This window comes from Nicotiana tomentosiformis, chromosome 3, assembly GCF_000390325.3.
Source record: "Nicotiana tomentosiformis chromosome 3, ASM39032v3, whole genome shotgun sequence".
Classification (NCBI taxonomy): Eukaryota; Viridiplantae; Streptophyta; class Magnoliopsida; order Solanales; family Solanaceae; genus Nicotiana; species Nicotiana tomentosiformis.
Window position 1 is genome coordinate 86561519 of NC_090814.1, and position 23205 is coordinate 86584723.

The 23205-nt window shown below is 36.9% G+C and overlaps 1 protein-coding gene and 1 non-coding gene across 2 annotated transcripts; one reads left to right on the forward strand and one right to left on the reverse strand.

Annotated features, from left to right (window-relative positions):
- Nucleotides 1-1325: 1325 nt before the first annotated feature.
- On the forward strand, nt 1326-4150 carry LOC138908130 (uncharacterized). Its single transcript, XM_070198772.1, has 3 exons — nt 1326-1439; nt 2340-3038; nt 4070-4150. Exons 1-3 carry the CDS (start codon nt 1326-1328, stop codon nt 4148-4150), a joined length of 894 nt encoding a protein of 297 aa, XP_070054873.1.
- A 17945-nt stretch (nt 4151-22095) lies between these two features.
- Nucleotides 22096-22202, reverse strand: LOC117280370 (small nucleolar RNA R71). Its single transcript, XR_004510906.1, has one exon. It is a non-coding gene; the product is annotated as a small nucleolar RNA R71 (small nucleolar RNA).
- Nucleotides 22203-23205: the final 1003 nt, after the last annotated feature.

The window sequence follows — 23205 nt, forward strand, 5'->3', positions numbered from 1 at the left end:
TTTAGATATCTTATATCTTAGTCGACTTGTTTTATTTGGAATTTATTTGACTCGTGTTAGCTTCCCTGTTGTTGAAATGTATATTATGGGATCGTTGCTGCATATTAGTTTTCCCTTATTGGGTTGATCTCTTTACGCCTAGCATTCTTTACTGTGGTTATTCCTTGTGAATTGGTTCTACAGTTTTTTGTGATTTAAAGTTCTTGAGCTGATATACTTTTCGTACTTTGTACTATTGCCATTATTGTTGTTGTACTTGTTGCGGTGATGCATGAGGTTTCTGCCGTGCGGTTATTGTTATGGGGTTGCACGAGGTTTCTGCCGTGCTATTGTTACTATTGATATTTGCACATGCGGAGTGAGAAGGTGATATATATATATATATATATATATATATATATATATATATATATATATATATATATATATATATATATATGTGTGTGTGTGTGTGTGTGTGTGTGTGTGTGTGTGTGTTTGTGGGGGTATATATATATATATATATGTGTGTGTGTGTGTGTGTGTGTTTGTGGGGGGGTTGCACATGTGGCGTGACAAGGTGGGAATATTGTTATGCATGTGTGGCGAGACAAGGCGGGCACTTACTTTATTATTGCACACGTGGTGAGACAAAGTGGGTTGTGTCAGGGATTGATTTGTGATGGCCTGGGGGCTTTCTTGTTGTTGATATTTGTGTAGTGGTACACTTACCTGTATGAGCTTTATCTTGTGAAAGCTATGAGAAAATATTCTACGTGATGTCCATTCTTTTTCCTTATGCTTATTTCCTGGTATGGACTATGTTAGGACACTTGCACAAGCATACACGTAGTTAAGCACTCTTATCGGATAAGAGGTGTTCTTGATATTGTTGAGCATAGATGCTCACCCTTGTTTACTTGCCTTCTATGTGAGAATGGCTCTATTGGCACGTGAGTCGTCAGTGCGGTTATGAAGTGTTATGAGGGCATAGGATGTCAAGTGTTAGGGTTCAGGTATTGAGACTCGTGAGTAGTGATTTGTCTGAGGTTCGGTACCTCGTGGAGTTTGATGACTAAAACCTGATGTAAAAGAAGTTGTAGTTGCTTGAGTTATTACTTGTGCTTGCTGTATTTGTGATTCCGGATGTAAGTTGTGTTCCATTCACTTTTCTGAGTCATTTTTACGGTATTCTGATGATACTTGTTGTTTCCTTTCTTATTGCCATTACTGTATTGCGAGCCATATTGCATAGTCTTTATATATATATATATATATATATATATATATATATATATCATATTTCTACTATTTATATACTTATACTTGTTCAGTTTATTAGACCAATGGGTGTCTTGAATGTTCCTCGTCACTACTCCACCGAGGATAGTCTTGATACTTACTGGGCACCGCTGTGGTGTGCTTATTTTACACTTCTGCACATATTTGTGCAAATTCAGGTATTTGTTCGTTAGTCGTTGTGTGGGTCGTTATTGTGGAGACCCAAGGTAAACCTACTGCTGCGTTCGCAGGCTTTGGAGTCACCTTCAAGTTTTCGTTTGGCACTATTTATTTTTAATTCTGGACAGTTGTATTTAGAAATTTTCTAGAAAACACTCTGTAGAGCTTATGGCTTCTACTACCAGTTTTGGGAATTGAAACATTTATTTCGGAGGTTTCCATTTCAAAAATCGTTAGATGTTATTTAATTATTGTTGTTATTTAATAAATGTTAGGCTTACCTAGTCCCTAAGACTAGGTGCCATCACGATACCCAACGGAGGGAAAATTGGGTCGTGACAAGTTGGTGTCAGAGCTCTAGGCTCATAGGTGCTACGAGTCATAAGCGAGTTTAGTAGAGTCTTGCGGATCAGTACGGAGACATTTGTACTTATCTTCGAGAGACTACAGAACTATTAGGACAGTTTAACTTCCTTCATTCCTATCGTGCGAGTTCATTGATCTCAAAGTTTTAACTTTTATCATTCCATTCTCTCACAGATGGTGAGGACACGAGTTGTAGTTACTGATGATGTTACCCCGGAGCGGCTATCGCTAGGGGCAGAGGCAGAGGCCGACGAGGAGCATGCGATGCAGCTAAAGCACTTACCATAGCAGCAGTTTAGGAGTCGCCAGTAGCTCCAGTTGGGGGGCAGGTACCGGAGGTGCCTACTGATACCCCCAAACTTCAAGAGACCTTAGCACAGTTCCTGAGCATGTTTGGTACATTGGCTCAAGCGGGGTTGATTCAGGTTGCACCAGCTACTTCATAGACCGGGGGAGGAACTCAGACTACAGCCGCCCATACCCTAGAGTAGCGAGCTCATGTTGGTCAGGTTCTACGTGTCATGGTGACATAGCATGTGGTTCCAGTTCAGCCCGTGGTTAGGGCAGCAGCATCTGAGGAAGAGCAGCTTAGACTTGCGAGGTTCAAGAAATATGACCCTCCTACATTCAGTGGTTTGGCTTCAGAGAGTGCACATGGTTTTTTGGAGGAGTGCCACCGCATTCTCCACACTATGGGTATTGTGAAGACGAGCGGGGTTGCTTTTACTACGTTCCAGCTCAGGGGAGCGGCTTATCATTGGTGGCGGGCATATGAGTTGGGTAGTCCGGCTGAGTCAGCTCCACTAACATGGGTTCACTTTTCAGAGATGTTCCTGAGAAAATTTGTACCTCAGTCCCTTCGGGATACATGGCGTACGGAGTTTGAGCAGTTGTGCCAGGGCACTATGTCAGTGTTAGAGTATGCTATGAGATTCAGTGATTTGGTCAGGCATGCACCTGCTTTGGTCTCTACAGTTAGAGAACGTGTCCGTAGATTCATTGAGGGACTCAGGCGTGATATTCGGTTCAGCATGGCTCGGGAGTTAGAGTCAGATATTTCATTTCAGCAGGTGGTAGGGATCGCTCGCCGCGTAGAGGGAATATGGGATCAGGAGAGAGAGGATAGGCGGGGCCATGAGGAAGAGTACATACGAGGTCCAGAGAGAGAGGACAGGGAGGTAAGGAGGCCTCGTAGACCAGAGAGATCCATTGGTCCTTATTTTGGAGGCAGGGTACGACATGGTAGAGGTTTTGTGGGCCAGCCAATTCAGTTTGCACTTCAGGCTTCATACAGTGTTTCAGGTGCTCATGGGTCTCAGAGTACCCGTACCGCACAGTTCCCACATCCACGTTAGCATAAAGGTTGCTTCAAGTGTGGAGATACCAGCCACAGGGTGAGATATTGTCCTAGAATTCGGACAAGTGTGTCACAACAGAGTATTCAGGCGGATAGAGGGAGCCCAAGAGGGGAAGGCCCAACCCGTTGAGGTGTCTCATATAGTAGGATGGGCACCGCTACGCCAGATGATGTCATACAGGTATGCTTTTGATTTGTTACAGAGGGGCATCATTCATATTTTGATTCTGTTCTGCTTATCGGGGCGAGTTCTCTTATTTGTTGTTCCACCTATGGGTGAGTTCATGACTCAGTATTCTGTATATATATGTTTGCCCTGTTGGGAGATTCTATGAGTGATAGCCGTATCTATCATTGTTTTAAATTCATTATTGAAAGTTACGAGACTAGAAGTGAATTCATGTGGTCCATTATTATAGGTTTGATGTGATTCCTGAGTAATTGGTTACAATTTATGATTTGATACTCTACCGGGGTGAGAGTTCAGTAAGTGTTGTGATTTTATTGACAGGAACTGAGTTGGTGGAAGCCTTCAATTAGTATGATGTGTATTCGGCTTGCGATTCAGAGTTGAGGGTGAGACCCTCGCGATTCCATGTGATTTGATATGTTTGAGCCGGGCTGCGTGCCGCGGTGGAAGTCATATCAGGATGAGATTCTTGCGATTTGTTCATATACTTTGATTTTTACTATTTAAATTGATTCGTAGTATGGTACTGTTAGAGAGTTATGCATGTCGGGCTTGTTTGATATTTCTCTTATGTGTTTCTCTTTACGTATTCAGTCATTTTCATTATGTACTTCTTGAGTTTTAGCTTACGGGGTGTGTGCCCAGTGGTGTCAGTTGTGACTTGTTGATTCGGGTGTATAGTTATGAGGTCTTCGTGTTTCTTGCATTATTTTCAGCGTTGTGGAGGTTTGAAATGGGTTCCAACGGATATAAGGCTAATTACAGGTGCTGGTTTTGATTACGGCCAGCTATTGTGATGAGAAATGTTATTATGGGCCTCTGTGTGGGGTGTCTTGTTGTGTGGCCGTACCTTGTAGGTGTAGGCATGAGTTGTTATAGCTGGTTAAGATTGATACCGGGTATAGATTTAGAATCGGGTCTTTCGGAGATGAATGGAAGGTAAGAATATCGACTCTAATGTTGGTCGGTGTTGGTAGAAAGGATAAATTACAATTGAGATGGTATCGCCAGGCTTATGTGGATTGGAGTGATGTGGTGTGACCCACGGATGTATGTTGGATATGTACTTTCAGTGATTCGAAGACTTCAAAGCGATTCTTAGCACGTTCGAGGACGAACGTTTGTTTAAGAGGGGAAGGACATAACGACCTGGCCGGTCGTTTTGAGAATTTAAGTCTCGTTCAGTGGAATAAGGCCCTGAGCAGCTTAGTATTATGTGTATTAACTTGCACGCGTGGTTGAATTCAGTTACCGGATGATTCGGAGTGATTAGGGATACTTAGTCCCTAAAACGGAAGCTTAAGTCTTAGGATTTTTTACCATAGTTGGAACTATGTGAAGACGACTCCGGAATGGAGTTTCGTCAGTTTCATTAGCTCCGTTGGGTGATTTTGGACTTATAGGCGTGTCCGGATTGTGTTTTGGAGGTCGGTAGCTCATTTAGGCTTGAAATGGCGAAAGTTGAATTTTTGGAGATTTTGACCGGTAGTAGACTTTTTGATATCGGGGTCGAAATCAGATTCCGGAAGTTGGAGTAGGTTCATAATGTTGAATATGAATTGTGTGCAAAATTGGAGGTCATTCGGACGTGGTTTGTTAGGTTTTGGCATCGGTTGTAGGAATTTGAAGTTTCAAGTTCTTTAAGTTTGAATTGGAGGGTGATTCATGATTTTAGCGTTAGTTGATGTGATTTTAGCATTGTTTTCTTCAATAAATTTCAGGTTTGGATTGAAAAATTAGGGGGAAATGGGGGAAAAGTTCTTCAACCGAATTTCTGAGATTTGATTGGGATTTAGATATCATATTTGGATAATTTTGGTACGAGTGAACTCGTGAGTAAATGGGTATTCGTATTTTGTGACTTTTACCCGATTCCGAGACGTGGGCCCGGGTCGACGTTTTAGGACGGATTTCAGAAATTTTATTAAAATCTTGATTTCATTAATTAGATTACCCTATTATAGTTGTATTTATGATATGTAATTATTTTGGCTAGATTTGGGCCAGTCGGATATTCGTGGGAAAGGCATTGTGACCGATTGATTGAGCTTTGTTCGAGGTAAGTATCTTGCCTAACCTTGTGGGGGGGATCTTCCTCTTAGGATTTGAGTCTTCTATCTTGATTGTAGTCCATATACGTGATGTGACGAGTGCGTGCTCGGACTTATTTGTGGAAAGTTATCCTTTTAAGATTCTTAGGCCCTTATATTCACCGGGTATGAAGTTGTTCTTAATATGATTAAGTTCCTATTTGCTAGTTTCACCTCTACATGATTTAATTAGAATTAATTACTTCAGGATTCACTCTTATTTGACTTAACTGAAGATTTTACCTCTTCTGTTGCCATGCTGTCTTTTCATATCTGCTTATCTTTATTGGAATCATTATTATCTCATCCTATAATTATTTAGTCTTACTTGAGGTTATGATTATCTTTACGCTGCTTATCCTTAATTGAATTGTTGAATATCCTTCATAATTTCTCAACCTTAAAAGAAGTATAGATATATTATTTCTTAGTCGACTTATTTTATTTGGAATTTATTTGACTCGTGTTAGCTTCTCTGTTGTTGAAATGTATATTGTGGGATCGTTTCTACATATTAGTTTTCCCTTGTTAGGCTGATCTCTTTACACCTAGCATTCTTTACTGTGGTTATTCCTTGTAAATTGGTTCTACCATTTCTTGTGATTCAAAGTTCTTGAGTAGATTTACTTTTTGTACTTTGTACTATTGCCATTGTTGTTGTTGTACTTGTTGTGGTGATGCACAAGATTTCTGTCGTGCGGTTGTTGTTATAGGGTTGCACGAGATTTTTGTCATGCTATTGTTACTATTGATATTTGCACATGCGGCGTGAGAAGGCGGGGGGAGGGGGGGTTGCGCATGTGGCAAGACAAGATGGGAACATTGTTATGCACGTGTGGCGAGACAAGGCGGGCACTTACTTTATTATTGCACACGTGGCGAGACAAGGTGGGTTGTGTCAGGGATTGATTTGTGATGATTTGTGATGGCTTGGGGGCATTCTTGTTGTTGATATTTGTGTAGTGGTACACTTACCTGTGTGAGCTTTATCTTGTGAAAGCTATGAGAAAATATTCTACGTGATGTCCGTTCTTTTTCCTTATGCTTATTTCCTGGTATGGACTATGTTAGGACACTTGCACAAGCATACACGTAGTTAAGTACTCTTATCGGATAAGAGGTGTTCTTGATATTGTTGAGCATATATGCTTACCCTTTTTTACTTGCCTTTTATGTGAGAATGGCTCTATTGGCACGTGAGTCGTCAGTGCGGTTATGAAGTGTAATGAGGGCACAGGATGCCAAGTGTTATGGTTCAGGTATTGAGACCCGTGAGTAGTGATTTGTCCGAGGTTCTGTACCTCGTGGAGTTTGATGACTAAAACCTGATGTAAAAGCGGTTGTAGTTATTGAGTTATTACTTGTCCTTGTTGTATTTGTGATTCCGGATGTAGGTTGTGTTCCATTCACTTTTCTGAGTCATTTTTACGGTATTCCGCTGATACTTGTTGTTTCCTTTCTTATTGCCATTACTGTATTGTGAGCCATATTGCATAGTCTTTATATAGATATCATATTTCTACTATTCATATACTTATACTTGTTCAGTTTATTAGACCAGTAGGTGTCTTGATTGTTCCTCGTCACTACTCCACCGAGGATAGTCTTGATACTTAATGGGCACCGCTGTGGTGTGCTTATTCTATACTTCTGCATATTTGTGTGCAGATCCAGGTATTTGTTCGTTAGTCATTGTGTGGGTCGTTGCTGTGGAGACCCAAGATAAACCTGTTGCTGCGTTCGCAGGCTTCGGAGTCACCTTCAAGTTTTCGTTTGGCACTGTTTCTTTTTAATTCTGGACAGTTGTATTTAGAAGTTTTCTAGCAAACACTTTGTAGAGCTTATGGCTTGTACTACCTGTTTTGGGAATTGAAAATTTTATTTCGTTGGTTTCCATTTCAAAGATTGTTAGATGTTATTTAATTATTGTTGTTATTTAATAAATGTTAGGCCTACCTAGTCCCTAAGACTAGGTGCCATCACGATACCCAACGGAGGAAAAATTGGGTCGTGTCATAAAACTTCATGCTAATATGCTAATATTTATTTCATTTGCTAATTGCTGAAGTTATTTAGTTCATGTGCTAAAACTTCAGTCTAAAGATACTGAAGTTATTTAGTTCCTGTGCTAAAACTTCAGACTGAACATGCTGAAATTTTTTTGTTTATTTCCTAACACTTCACACTAAATATGTAGAACTTAAAACTTCATGCTAATATGCTAATATGCTAAATATTCTAATGAACTTTTTGTCCTACAATCGACACTTTTTATCCAAAATTTCAGCCTAAACAAGAAGTTATTGAGTTCATGTTGAAGTTTAGCATGCTGAATTTTCACAAAAATATACTTAAGTTCATGATAAAAGAGACAAAAGTATTTGATACAATCTAAGACAACTAAAAGACTAATTAACGCGAATAGAACAAAAATTTAAAATACAGACATCACATAATTCACAAAAATTAATGTATATTCACAAATTCAATTTTGTTTTCACTTACATCCTTGAAAAAAAAAAAGAAAAAATTATTTTTCATTTACAAGTTATTCTCTATCGAAAAAATTCACATAGAATGTCTTCATATTCTCCATAGTCATGTCCTAGTTGCTCTTCTGGAGTTTCATAACCGCTATCTTGTTTTCACTTTCCATGAGCCCAAATATTTGCAGCCAATTCTCTCCTGAATATCAATGCATGACTTTGATTGAATTTGAAGACATCTTCTTGCTTCAACTACATATCAAGGAACTTAAGAACAAATATACCACAATCAACACTACAAAAAGAACATGAAAAAGAATTGAAGAATAGTTAACACAAGAAGAAAAAATAATAAACATAAGATGCATGGTAAACATATGCCAAACACGTACTTGTTATCCTGCAGGGGTGTGTTCATCCACTTAATTGCAAATTTTTTCATAGGATTTTCCCCATAAATTTTATTGTGTGTGCCAAAGTCCAAGTATTTGAGACAGTGTGGGATAAACCGGGCATAATTTTGGACATGTTCAACCGCACGCTCATATGGTGTATTGCTCATGGAATCATATACATATATAGTTTTATCTTTAAAGTGCAGAATTTAAAAAACGTAATGCGTAGATCTCTGGCCTGACCTTGGCTTAAGTCGAAATGGAAAGAATACTTTTTCGGCAGATGCCCATGTAATACCACATGAAAGGTCAATGCCTCTTACGTAGTTGGCCACCTTTTAACCAGTTGATTCTTCAATAAGCCAAGTAAACTCGGTAAGATCCTCAATCTCCACTTCTTCTTCTTCATAATCCTCACATTCCTATTTTTTGGCAGTCCTCTTTCTCTTTGATTTGCTCTTTTTACCTTTCATTTTTTTTTTCTCCTCCATTCTCTTTTCCTTCCATATTCTAATTTTCTCCTTATGTTCATCTGAAGGATGAACACTAGCCAACTTAGTTATATACTAATTAAAAATTAATTTTGTTACTGCACATCTTGATTTTAGATAACTTGGAAAGTGATAGCAATATGTTTTGCGCAAGAAATATATGCCCACTTCAATATGCTGCAAATGAACAATAACAAAAGAAAATATGTGAAATAAAAAACTTCAGCATGCATAAGTATGAAGTTTAGAAAAACACATTACAAAACTACAAACTGCATGACAAAAACTTAAGCATATTCAGTATGAAGTGTTAGGAAATAACCTAAAAAACTTCAGCACGTTTGATTTAAAGTTTAAAAAAAAACTAGAGACTGCATGTCAAAAACTTCAGCAAGTTTAGTCTAAAGTTTTAGCAAATAAACTAAACAACTTCAGCAGTTTTACCATGCATAAAACTGAAGTTTACCAAATTATAGAACAAAAACTTTAAAACAAAAATAAGCTGAAGTTTTGGGAAATACAGTTGAAAACCAATTCAAAAAACAAACTTAATAACTTACTTCATCCGAAAGATCAGAGGTAGGATCCACAAGCTCAGTAAAGAATGACTTTGGAATATCAATTCCAGCTAATCTAAATGGCTTGGAATTATATTCACTGGCATCTGTCTTCAACCAGTATGTAAATCTTTGCATCAATGCACTGTCTTGATTAACATAATGGAAGGGACACATTCGTGTAGTCTTTCCTACTTTCCAATCTTGCCCCCTTCACTTTTGTTTAGGAATGACGTAAGGAGATTTCAACCAAATACTCTCCATACGAATCATTTTTCCTATTTTATCTGGTTTTCTTTTTGCTTGCTCTTTCTGCTGTTCCGTAATAACTAACTATTGCGGTTCAGCGGTAGGGGAAAAATCCACAGCCATGGTGGTAGATACTTGACCAACTCCCTGTTGTTCACGATATTCTTGTCTCTCTTCACCAACAACAGCAACAGCAGAATTATCTTCTAAACTAGTCCCTCCTGTACTACCCAACGAAAATGAACATAACTTGAAGTTGGGGATATCACCGGTGTCACACAAAACATTAGGAGAACAGACATCTTCCTTCTCTTAGGATTTGGAAGAAGTTGTGATGCATCGGATGAGATCTGCAAAAGCATGGATAATATATACATAAATACAACTGATACAAAACACACATTAGGCAAAAAAACACCTTGTAATCGAATTGCAGAAAATAACTACCTGGTCTAAGTATTGTGACACAGACGGTGTTTGCATTCCAACGGATTCACTTCCATTACCTTCAGATACGCTTATATCTTCATGCAAAAACAATATACTAAATATCACTGACTATATTTTAAAAATAATACAAACACACTTCACACTTGTCTGTGAGCCAACAGGTGTGAATAGATGTATTTCTCCTTTTTCATATAGCCGAATGAGCTCACCAATTTCTTTTTCAGTTGCATTGAGTCTTTCTGAATAATCATCAAAAAAGCATAAAAAAGAAAAAAAGTATGTAAAATTTCAAACTGAAAATATATACTTGGATCAAATGTAACAAATTCGTAATCTATAGAATACTTTTACGTTTGTCTTCCACTGCGGTTTGGCCAGACTGCATGCCTTTGTCGATCTCAGCAGCTCCAACTTCATTCAATTGTGCAGCAACGTCGAGGAGCATTGGAGTATTCTCTAGAAGGTTTTTCTCAACTCTATCTTCATGTAATGCAGCATCATCAGAGAGCTTTTGAGTTGTATCAATTGAAACACCACTATTTTCAACTTCCACTGCATATTTATAAAAAAGGGAGAGGAATCAATGACATATATATATATATATATATATATATATATATATATATATATATATATATATATATATATATATTGTCACGACCCAAATCTCACCTGTCGAGATGGCGCCTATCTCAATACTAGGCAAGCCGACAATCTCAATAAACCACCATATCTTTTAAAATTTGAAAACATAATAATTAAATTCAGCGAAAGAAATCTCACAAATACAAATATAATACTCCCAAAACCCGGTGTCACTGAGTACATGAGCATCTAATATGAATACAAAGTCTGACTGACAAAATCATTATCTGAAAATATAGAACAGTACAATAATTAAACAGGAAGGGAATCAAGTCTGCAGACGTCAAGCAGCTACCTTGATAGTCCCCAACAGAATTAACTTTGAAATCTAGCAGTCGCCGTATCCGGGAGCACCTGGATCTGCACACGAAGTGCAAAGTGTAGTATGAGTACAACTAACTCAATAAGTAACAAGACTAACCTCTGGGCTGAAAACAATGATGAACTCTGCAGGTACAGTCCAGTATAAATAATGGTACAGAAATGTAGGCATGCTTTCAAGTTCAACAGTTAAACTCAGTACAAGTGAAATAGATCAATACTGCATGATATGAGGAATATGACATCTCAATGGAAAGACCTCATGTAATACTGGTCACAAATCATTCGGTCACTCGGTACTGTTTATGGCCTATCCGGCCCAGGGATATTCCATCCCCTATATATATATATATATATATGTGCATCGACTAATAGTCAGTCTCTTTGTACCGTATAAGGACAATCCAGTCCTGGAAAATTTATTCTCAAATGTAAATGATACAGACAAGATCCATGTCTAGGTAAATTCATCACAATATAAATAAGTAAGGCAAGTCCATGCCCTGGGAAAATCCATCCCGAATATATATAGTCATCTACGCTCACTAGGGGTGTGTACAGACTCCGGAGGGGTTCCTTCAGCCCAAACGTGATATAAAGCCAATATGGCCTACTACAGGCGGGCAGTCCCGATCCGAATAATAATAAATCCAATAAGGCCTGTTGCAGGCGGGAAGCCCCGATCCATAAAATAGTAAAGCCTATAAGGCATGCTGCATGCGAGCAGTCCCGATCCATAAAATAGTAAAGCTTATAAGGCCTGTTGCAAGCGGGCAACCTCGATCCATAAAATAGTAAAGCCTATAAGGCCTGGTGCAGGCGGGCAGCCCCAATCCATATAATAATAATGTATAAAGCCATTATGGCATGTTGCATCGCGGAGCTCAATCCCATAAATATCCTCACAATGGACAAATACTATTGAGTGTGAAATGTATATTTTTGAACAATTAATTCAACAGCAATACGACCCCATGGGTCCCAAAATATTAGCACGTAGCCTAAACATGATCTTTAATAGGAGACTCAGCTCAATTTCTCTAACACATGGAGAATGTTCAGATAATAACATGATTCATTAATCTTACAACTACACAGGATTTATTCAAGACACAATTTATATGGTGCATGTCCACATGCTCGTCACCTATCGTGTGTGTCACCTCCAAATAATTTATATCATACCAAATTCGGGGACTCATACCCTCATAACCAAGTTTAGAAGTGTTACTTACTTCAAACCGTGTAATTCATTACTCCGCTATGCCTTTTGCTTGTAAATTGGCCTCCAAACATCTCGAATCTATCCACAATTAATTCGATTTAGTCAATAAAATTTATTTGAATTAATTCCATAAGAAAATACTAATTTTCATAAAAATCCGAAATTTAGCTCAAAAATTGCCTGTGGAGTCCATGTCTCGGAACCCGACAAACGTTACAAAATCCGAACACCCATTCCGATACGAGTTCAACCATACCAATTTTATCAAATTCCGATAATAACTCGACCTCCAAATCTTAAATTTTTGATTTTTGGAAGATTTTGCAAAAATCTTGATTTCTACCATTTAAATCTGAAATAAATGATGAATATAACCATAGAATCATGAAGTATAATTACTTTCGGATATAGAATACTTACCCCAATCCATATGATGAAAATCTCCTTAAAAAATTGCTTCAATCCGAGCTCCATAGCTCCAAATATGTTAAAAATGACTGAAACCTCGAAATATAGCTACTGCCCTCGAAATATGGCACAACTTTTCTCAGCCCAAATTTTGCCTTTCGCGATCGCGAGGAACAAGTGCCCAGCTCTTCCAGACAGCCTCTAGTATAATGGTCATAACCTTTTCTACAAAACTTCAAATTGAAATTAGTTTAACTTTCTGACAACTGGACACCAAGGACTATAACTTTCATTTGTTTCTCATCTCTCAATTCCTTATAGATTGCGAGATATAAGCTTCTAAAATCAGCCCTGTGCAACAGAGATTTCCAAACTCTTCCCAGACAGCCTATAGTGTATCCACCATAACTTTTTTACACAACTCCAAGTGATAAATGGTTTACATTTCTGAAAACTATACACAAAGGTCTACAACTTTCATTTTTGGATCATCTCCAAATTCCTTATAGATTGCGAGATATAAGCTTCCAAAGTAGGGTCAATGCAGCAGGAATTTCCTCTACGCGATCGCGTAAAGGCTTCCGCGATCATGATTCACAGTGCCTAAATAGCAAAATTGCTCTTCGCGATCGCGACTATTTGTCCGCGATCGCGATGCATACCTCTATGGCCAAACACCAGCAACTAAGAATAGCTTAGAAATGGTCCGAAACCATCCTGAAACTCACCCGAGCCCCTCAGGGCCTCAACCAAAAATACCAACAAGTCCTAAAACATCATACGAACTTAGTCGAAACCTCAAATCACATTAAACAACGCTAAAACCACGAATCATGCCCCAATTCGAGCTTAATAAAACTAAGAAATTCCAACTTCTACATTCGATGCCGAAACCTATTGAATAAAGTCCGATTGACCTAAAATTTTGCACACAAGTCATAATTGACATAACGAAACTATTTCAGTTTTCTAAAACGGATTCCGACCCCGATATCAAAAAGTCAACTCCCCGGTCAAACTTCCCAAAAATTCATCTTTCGCCATTTCAAGCCTAATTCCACTACATACCTCCAAATAATTTTTCGGACATGCTCCTAAGTCCAAAATCACCATACGGAGTTATTGAAATCATCAAAATTCAAATTCGAGGTCGTTTACACATAAGTCCACATCCGGTCAACTTTTCTAACTTAAAATTTTCAATTATGAGACTAAGTGTCTCATTTCACTCTGAATTCCCTCCGGGCCCGAACCAACTAACCCGGTAAGTCTTAAAATGACTGTGAAGTATAAATTGAGCAGTAAATGGGGGAATGGGGTTGTAATACTCAAAACGACCAGTCGGGTCGTTATATATATATATATATATATATATATATACATAGAAAATATTTATATCTGTAGTGAAAACTTCCTGTGTCTCTACACCTAACATTTCTTGGAAAATAGCTATTATGTCCGCAAATGGATTGCCTTTCCCAATAGTGGTACACAAACCACTCGGTGCTAGTTCTTCAGTACCAACAGGTTCATGATCTCCATCACCACACACATTGCCTTTTGCAATATCATTACCCAAAGCACAACTCGACGTATGTTCTTCAGTATCGACAATTTCATCATCTGCACCTTTCTTGCTTCCTACATTCTTGGTTGATAACTGTTCATCATATCCATCTTTGCTCAGTCTATCAACATTTGAACATTTCTCTTTAACTTGTTCTTCAACACGTTGAACTTCCTCGAATACTCGACCATCGCCTTCAAGAGCTGCTTCCTCACCTGTTACATTTTCATCTGCGACTTTATGCAGTGGATCATGAATAGCATTAATATCCGATAGAGGTTCGAACGAGTCATTCATCCTATCATATTGTCGATAGTTCATCAAATCAAAATCTGAATCGCCATCGTTCATTCCTTTTGATTTGTCGACAATCTTAAATAACTTTTCAAACTTCTCATCAAAATATTCCTATAAAAAAATTACTAACAATGATTAATCTGAATAACATTCGCAGAAAAAAAAAAGACTTCTCTATAAATAAGCTTACCTTGACTTTTATCAAAACCTCATCCACAATAGCAGATCGCTCATCCAGTTGAAACTCCTCAACAACTTCTTTTGCGATCATGCGTCTTTCTTCTTCTGCGTGTCTTTTAACCTCCATCGTTACCCTCTAATATAGAGACACAGAACAAAACTTCAGGTCTAAAGAATGCTGAAGCTCAGCAAATACAGAACACAACTTCAGCTACTAGAATGCTGAAGTTATTCACAAACAGAACAAAACTTCAGCTAAAACATGTTGAAGTTCAGCAAATACAGAACACAACTTCAGCTACTAAAATACTGAAGTTCATCACAAACAGAACAAAAACTTCAGCTAAAACATGTTGTAGCTTTACAAAACAAAAAAACAAAAACTTCAGCTCAAAACTTACACGACATATTGTGTTGACTAATTCATTGTCAAACGCCATTGTAGAACGGTTAGAACGACTCTGGGTACAAGGTGATTCGCCAATTACATGAGTTCGATTGGATTCTTTTGATCGACTCCGACTACGTGGTGATTCACTAGTTGAAGGAACCGGATTAAGTACCTTTGAACGAATCTGGCTGCATGGTAATTGTCCAATTAAAGGTATTGAATTCAATTCCTCTTCGGTAGGAATTATATCCAATATCCTAAATGTCCGTTATTTCTGTTTAATACAAAAAAGTATATTATGAAAATAAAATAAAGCTGATACGTCAACATATTAACACAACTACAAAAATAAAAAAATATTAACTTACACCATGATTACTGAAGTAATCCTCATGAAGTTCTTTATATTTAGGCTCTCCCAAAGATACATAACGTAACATCCTGGGAACCTGAGGGGCATCAAGGAAGTCGTCCTCTTTTAAATACTTCTCCTGAATATCTGGGAAGCGCTCATAGAACCAAACACATAATGAAAATAGAAATCCACCAACAGTATACTCAGTTGAATTATATTTGTCTTGGTTGTCCAATGCATATTTCATTGAGGTAATGAGCTTCTCATAAGACGCATTACCCCAAGGATAATCAGCACAAGCCTTATCATCTTCAACAATAGCTGCATACTCCTCCAGTACAGTTGATTCATTCTTTTTTCCAAATAAAATAGACTCCACAACAAGAATTTTCATAAGCTTCACAACATCTTCATCACTCTCGCATACGTGTTTGAAATTTACATCATCCTTTTTAATTTTATTTTGGGTCATATAATCTCGAATGTCCTTCAAGGTCACACCCTTAGACTTCACAAAATAGCGCTTCAAAATCTTGCTCTCTCGTTTACTTGGTTTTTTAACATTATGTGTTGTGATCCTCAAACCACACATAATGTGAAAGTCTTCCAGGATGAACGATACATCATGGCCAAAAATCTTGAAACTAATGGAGTCTCGATCATTGGTGAATGTACGAGAAAGAATCAAACAATGAACCAACTTCATGTTGCATTGGAAATTCTTCATAGCCATAATATACTGAAATGTACTATTATTCAACTTATCCGATTGTGCATGAGTCAAGAAAGTTCCAATTAAACACTTTAAATCGTGGTTCCCCTTCCAGTAAGCACGACAGTTAAACCAATCTCGAAACTCATAATATCTCTCCCCTGATTTTGTAGGTAGAGTAATAGGGACTGAAGGACCTTTGCATATTCTACGTTCTTTACGTGCTTTAGGATCTTTAGGTGCTTTAGGATTTTCAAGTGATTTGGATTTCGTAGATGCCATCTATTCAAAAAAAATAAAAGATAGGAAAAATAACGTCAGAACATTATCAAAAAAATCAGTTAAAACTTCAGCTCTAAGAAGGCTGAAGTTCAGCAAATATAAAACAAAAACTCTAGCTCCTAAATGCTAGAATTCAGCAAATACAAAATAAAACTTCAGCTCCTAGAATGCTGAAGTTCACCAGTTATAAAACAAAAATTTCAGCAAAAACATGTTGTAGTTTTTACAAAAACAGAACACAAATTCAACTCCAAATAATGCTGAAGTTCATAAAAAATATAACAAAAACACAAAACATAAAACAAAACTTCAGCTCCTAGAAATAAGTTATCGTTGAAGTATTATAAACTTCACACTTGAATAGTATCATCTATTTAACTCTCAAAATTTTTAAAATTTCAACATCTCCAAAAATCACTGAAGAATTTATAGAATTTTTATCAGAAAACACAAACACACGTTCAAAAAACCAAAAAACTCAATCGTAAAAGTAAAACCTAGAAAACTAGTTCACTAATCAAAGTAATCCCTAAGAAACTATTTTAACCAGAAATTAAATCGTAAAAATAATACTAAAATAAAACTCAGAAAGTTAATGCAATGTACCTGTCATTATATGTAATGTTATTGGAGAACAAACAGTTGAAAAATTAAGAAGAATGACGAAAACTGTTTGATTTCAAAGAAGAACAAATCAAAAATGCGAAGAACGGGGGAGAGAGACAGAAACAGTAGACTGGCATATACTTGGAGAGAAAGTAGTCTTTTAATAAAGAAGGGCAAGTCTTCTTTTTAAAAGGCTTTTAACAAAAAAAAAACGGGTGCGGATGCAAACAGAAAAATAAAGCGGGTACAGGTTAATAAGGGGCGACCAAATAGGGCGCCCTATGCAATTTTTACGGAAGATTTTGATCTCAACTTGTAATATTTCGGCCCATCTAGAAAAATTATTGCCTGTTTGGCCAAGCTTTTCTTTAACTAAAAGTATTTTTTTTTCAAAGTTAAGGTATTTGGTCAAACTTTTAGAATGAAAAAGAATGCTTTTAAGTATGAGCAAAAGTGAGAAGCAAAAAAATAGTTTCTCCCCAAAAATATATTTTTAAAAAACTTTTTTGAAAAAAATACACTTAAAAATACTTTTTAAAAGTTTGGTCAAATATTAATTGTTACTTAAAAATATTTTTTAATTAATTAGTCAAACATAAAATTATTTCTCACTAAAAGTATTTTTTTAAAAATACTTTAGAGAAAAGTACTTTCAAGATATGCAAAATTAAAAAGTTTGACCAAATAGATTATTATTAGCGCTTAAGTGCGACGTTACCTAGTTATTGATATTATGCATCCATTTAACCAAGAAAAAAAAGGTCGATCCATTTTGTCCTAATATAATGGTGTCATATACTTTACCTAACAAAACAGACGTACGTAGCACTTTTCACATATCAGCATAGCTACCAAATTCCATATCGCACTTTGATTATGGAGTAGACTAGTTATCATTAAATTACTTTATCCTTTATGGCTAAGGGTTTGTTTGGCACAAAATCTTCTCATCTTTTACTTATTCATATACATTAACAATATAAAATTAATTAGTTTCAGAGAAAACATGATCTCTCTTTGCTGAAACTTGAAAAGGGGGGTTTCTCTTTGCTAAAAACATTGCTGGAGTTCTCCTAATTTGCTGAAGCTGTGTTCCATCCATTTTATAACGTGGCAGCATTAGAAACATATAGTATTAAAGTTACGATATGATATGTAGGACTCCGCAAGTATCTCACTTGTACAGCTCTTTCTATTTGATGGCACCTTTGTGTGCCCTTGCAAATAAAGAAAAATCCAAAATTTACAGTTTATAGGTTTTTACTCCACAGTAACTTCAAGTTAATATACAGTAGTACTTGAGTATTATAGTCAAATATTTAGTAAATTTTTTATTATACATAATCTGAACAAAAACTATTGGATCCACGTGAACACATACGTCTTTATAGATCTGTGCTCCTTTCTTAATTATCAAAAACAGATAGAGAGAAATAGAAATAATTTGGATTGAAATAAAAGGAGAAAATATTTTGTGTCATACATCCTCTTTCTCATAACTAAAACTAGGGATGGCAATGGAACGATGCGGGGCAGGACGGGTTACAGCATTTGCGAGGCGGGGCGGGTTAGAGTGTATGGGTGTAGTGCGGGTTAAAATATTTTTTTGTTAAATTTAGGCGGGTGCAGGGTGGGTCGCGGGTGGGATTCCAAATCTTACTACTTTTTGTTGAATTTAGTGGATCTCTCATTCTTTTGCATATCGTGCTTCCACTTAATTCCCATTCTGTTGTGCCAACTATGCCTAATATTTTAGAGAAAAATATAATTCTTGGGGACTTCTCTAAGTTAATAGAGACTGCATTTGAATAGTCAATCACAAACGTAGGAAGAGTAATTTTTTAACATCATCTCAAACTAAGTGAGAAGCCAACATAATTCTGCATATATCTGATTAGCACATTCAATCCTTCACAAGTAAATCACTTGACTGCTTCTGCTAATAAGGCCTTAAAGCTTATCGATTACTCTTCAGTCCTCTCAAAGATCAGCATATAGAAACCCAAAATTATTAGATATATGAAATGTATGCATACGATAACACAATCTATTTCTAATATCACAATATAAAGACTCTGCAACTATTGTACTGGAAGTTTATAAACCTCAAATACAATTTTGATAAATAACTGTGGAAGAGGAAGACTTAGATATATATATAACAGAAAAGGGCATTAGCAATGACATATATAAATATAATAATTGAAAAAAAAAAAGACAACTTGGGAAAAAAATTAAAGGGAAATTAAGCAGGGCAGGGCGGGGCGGTTAGACGCGAATGTAGATGTGGGACGGGTCAAAATGCTATGCGGAGCGGAACGGGGCAGGTTGAGGCAGAACCCGCTCGGCATCGCACCATTGCCATCCCTAAATTTAAAACCAGTCACTCACAGTACAACAGTAGTTGAGTCGTAATATCAATATTGTTGCAGATTTGATGTGGAAGAAGGCCATACTCATGATCAGTCTGATCTGGATATATAATTTGTTACAAGTCTTCTCATCATCTCATGGTGCAAGCTCGTTAGGTTCGAAAGAAAAATTACGAATAAATAAATGACCAGTGCCCAGTTCAAGATCATCATTGCACTCAAGATGTTCCAAACCTTTCAGTACTACTGGATTGACAAGTTTTTACCGTACGTTTGTTTTGCACCCTTACGCTATAGATAGAAACTGAAAATCTAACTTTCTACGCCAAGCATACGTTGGAACTATGTCATGTTGTAGATGACTAATAATTGACTATATATTACGGATTGAAGATTTGACCCTAACTTTAAAAGAGCATAACTTCTACATTCTTAAAGTGTAAAAAAATTACATAATCGAATTATTTAAAAACAAAAGTAACTATTTCTAAAAAGTTAGATTAGTAACCAAGAAAAAAGACAAGAAACCAACTGGTAAAATATTTTTATATATTGACAGTGTATATAAGCTAAAAATTATGTTGCAGTAATCAGAATGCCTAGGAAGTAAACGTATCTATTTAATGGAGTACTTGATCTTCAAACTGATTGTGATGATGGTACAACCTATGGCAAGTTGATACAAGCACTCAAGGTGTTTAGCAATTCTCCATTTAGAGGATCAACCTGTCAAGAATACTGTAGATATGCCTAGATCCAATCCCATCTATGATAATTTGAACATATTTTTGTGAACATTATTTGATATAAAAATATATGGCATTTTGATATTTGGCTATAATTCCGGATTTTTAGTGCATTACTTACCTTACATTTTGGGGCGTTAATGCTAAACTACACTATATTTGTGCTTAATTGAGTCAATTTTATGTGTAGGTACATTGAACCCATGGTCTACAGCGAGCGTGTTCCGAATTTTTAAAGCATACTTTGTTTCCTATTTGGTTTTGGACTTGGTTATTTCTTCTAGGTCTCTTCCCTACACATATAAATAGTCATTAAACACCATTTTTAAAACGGGGTGTGACCGGAGGCAAGAATAGCTCGTGGAACAACTTTTGTGGGGGGGAAAAATCACCGAGTTCTACATTCCTTCATCTTTACTTTATAATTTATTTATGCAAAATACTTGAGAAATTGCTACTATGAGTATGAGTAGCTAAACTTCTAATCTAGGGTTTTGATGGAACCTATTGGAGGATGATTTTCCTGTTACGTTTAATATAGATTTGCTGTAGCGTTTTCTCTATTTGTTCAACTACGTTTATATTGTGGTTGGTTGAAGAGCTCTCAATCGACTGTGCCTATTTAGTATGTATTACTCGGAAGAGAGTACATATTTAGGTAGTTGTTGAATAATATCACTCCTAACGTATGTGAGGATCAATACGGAAGGTTTAAAGGTGGGATTAGGAATAACAAAATCTTGGTGCGATCCAAGTGAGCCGTAACTTAGTGCCAGCTAGTGTAATTCGGAAGAATATGTCTAGTAAATTGTGGTAGTTACTCGGGAGAGAATTACAACACTCAGAGAGCTCATGATCAGTAGAGAAAACTTAGGCAAATTTATAGAAAACGTAGCGAAAAGGATTCTGACAATAAGGGAAATCAGAACCTTAGATCATTCCAAATCTGGTCTACAACATGTTCGTAGTTAGTTATTAATTACTGCATTTTCATTACTTGATCTTTGGTTAGTAAACATCCAATTTGTTATTTAATATTTTTGAAGATTGATTGTGCGAATTGGTGCGAGTCTAGTAGCTATTATTAGTAGGTTAATTCCCTGTGGGATTAGACTCCGGACCTGTAAACCGGATTATATTTGCAACGACCGCTAGACCTCTTAGGAGGCATAGTTGGGCGTGATCAAATTTCGGCGCCGTTGACGGGGAACGTAACGGTGTTATTAATTGTAGCTAAAAGAAGTGTTAGAATTCTTAGTGTAGTCAATTTTCTTCATTTTAAACTAAATACATTAAAATTCTAACGTTTGTAGTCTTGGGTGTTACAGGTGCATTCCTAGAAACTCCTCAAGAACTGGTGAATTGTTCGAAGCATTATCAGATCCTGAGAAAGTTTTCAAGGCACTAAATCGTGAAAACAAGAAGGGCAAACATCAACAGAACTGAACAGAACAAATCGAACCATACATGGATGACGGAATAGAAAATCCAAATAATAGAAACAATACGAATGACCCGAACAATCAGGGTGTGGTGCCTCTTGTGCCAGAAGCAGCATTGTATGATTGGGCATAACCCACCGCCAAAAATCTGGCAATCGCAATTGCAGTCCCTCGGATACAAGCGGAATCATTTCAAATCACAAACAAAATGCTACATTTGTTGCAGAATAAGGGATTGTTCTCAGGGTCTTACATTGAAGATCCTCAGCAGCATCTAAAAAAAATTTTGTCGACATGTGTCACGCAAAGGCAACGTAATGTGACACCAGAAGCAATAAAGTTGTTATTGTTTCCATTCTCAGTGATGGGAGAGGTTCAGACTTGGCTTAATTCACTCCCCATAAACTCCATCACTACTTGGGAGGAACTAGTCAAGCAATTTTTGAACAAGTTCTACCCACACAATAAGACTGCCAAACAAATTGATGAGATATTGAGCTTCAGGCTGAGACCAACAGAAATACTACAAGAAACGTGGGAGAGGTTCAAGGGTATGCTGGTTAAGTGTCCACATCATGGCATTCCAGATCAGATGTTGGGGCAGAGGTTCTACATGGGATTGGCAGACAGCTTAAAGGCCAATGTTGATGCTTCAGTGTATGGAGCATTTTTGAGTAAATCATTTAGAGAATGTAAGATCCTACTTGATAAAATGGCTCAAAACTCAAGATGGATGACAAGAGACTCTACGATCACTCCTGTCGTTCACTAAGTGGCTTTGGACCCAAACAACTGCATAGCCGAAAATATGGCTACTCTGATGACGCAAATGAGTATCCTCACCAAAAAGATCGATGAATCGGGCTAGAAGCAGCAGGTACACATAGTTGATGCGACTAATGGGGGCTTATGTACACCATTCATTAACCAACCATATGTATGCTCTTGGAGTGCGGAAAGTGACAGCCAACACTATCAGGAAGATATGAACTATGTGGCCAACTATGGAGGACAGAGGCAAGGTGGTCAGAATTGTGGGCAACAGAATCAACAATATAGACCAGCATAGCAGCAGTACAATAATAGCAGCAATCCTGGAGCTATGTGACCACATGGTCAAGTTGTGCCGTACCAAAGGCAACAGGGATACACCAGCAAAATCAACAACTAGCTGTAAGCACGTAATTTTTGACCCACACATTAGAATTACCTTTAATAGTCCTAGTATTTTTTAGAATATTTATTTGAGTTTATTTCATTAGGATTTCACTTTATTATTAATTTTAATTCTATTTTTTTTAAAGCACAAAAATTGAAAAATACAAAAATAGTTTCATTTTCTCTATTTAATTTAGGTATTAGGTATTTTTTAGAAAGATATTATTTTTATTATTATATGAAAATACCAAAAAAATATGTTTTGTATTAATTAGTATATTTTGATAGTATTAGTATTTTTATTTTTATTTTTTGTTCAATGAGTAAGAATTGAATTTGGGCCAATTGGGAGCTCATTTTCGTATTTTGGTGGTCCAGCAAGGCAAAGGCCTATTCTTCCCGATTCCTTTTAGCCCAAACCCTTTTC

Excerpts from the sequence above, each read along its gene's own strand:
- LOC138908130 (XM_070198772.1), top strand. The coding sequence starts at position 1,326 with ATGGGTGTCTTGAATGTTCCTCGTCACTACTCCACCGAGGATAGTCTT. Across the intron at positions 1,440-2,339 it reads ACATATTTGTGCAAATTCAG|CATGTGGTTCCAGTTCAGCC; the intron begins GTATTTGTTCGT and ends ATGGTGACATAG. Across the intron at positions 3,039-4,069 it reads GTCCTTATTTTGGAGGCAGG|CGTTGTGGAGGTTTGAAATG; the intron begins GTACGACATGGT and ends CATTATTTTCAG.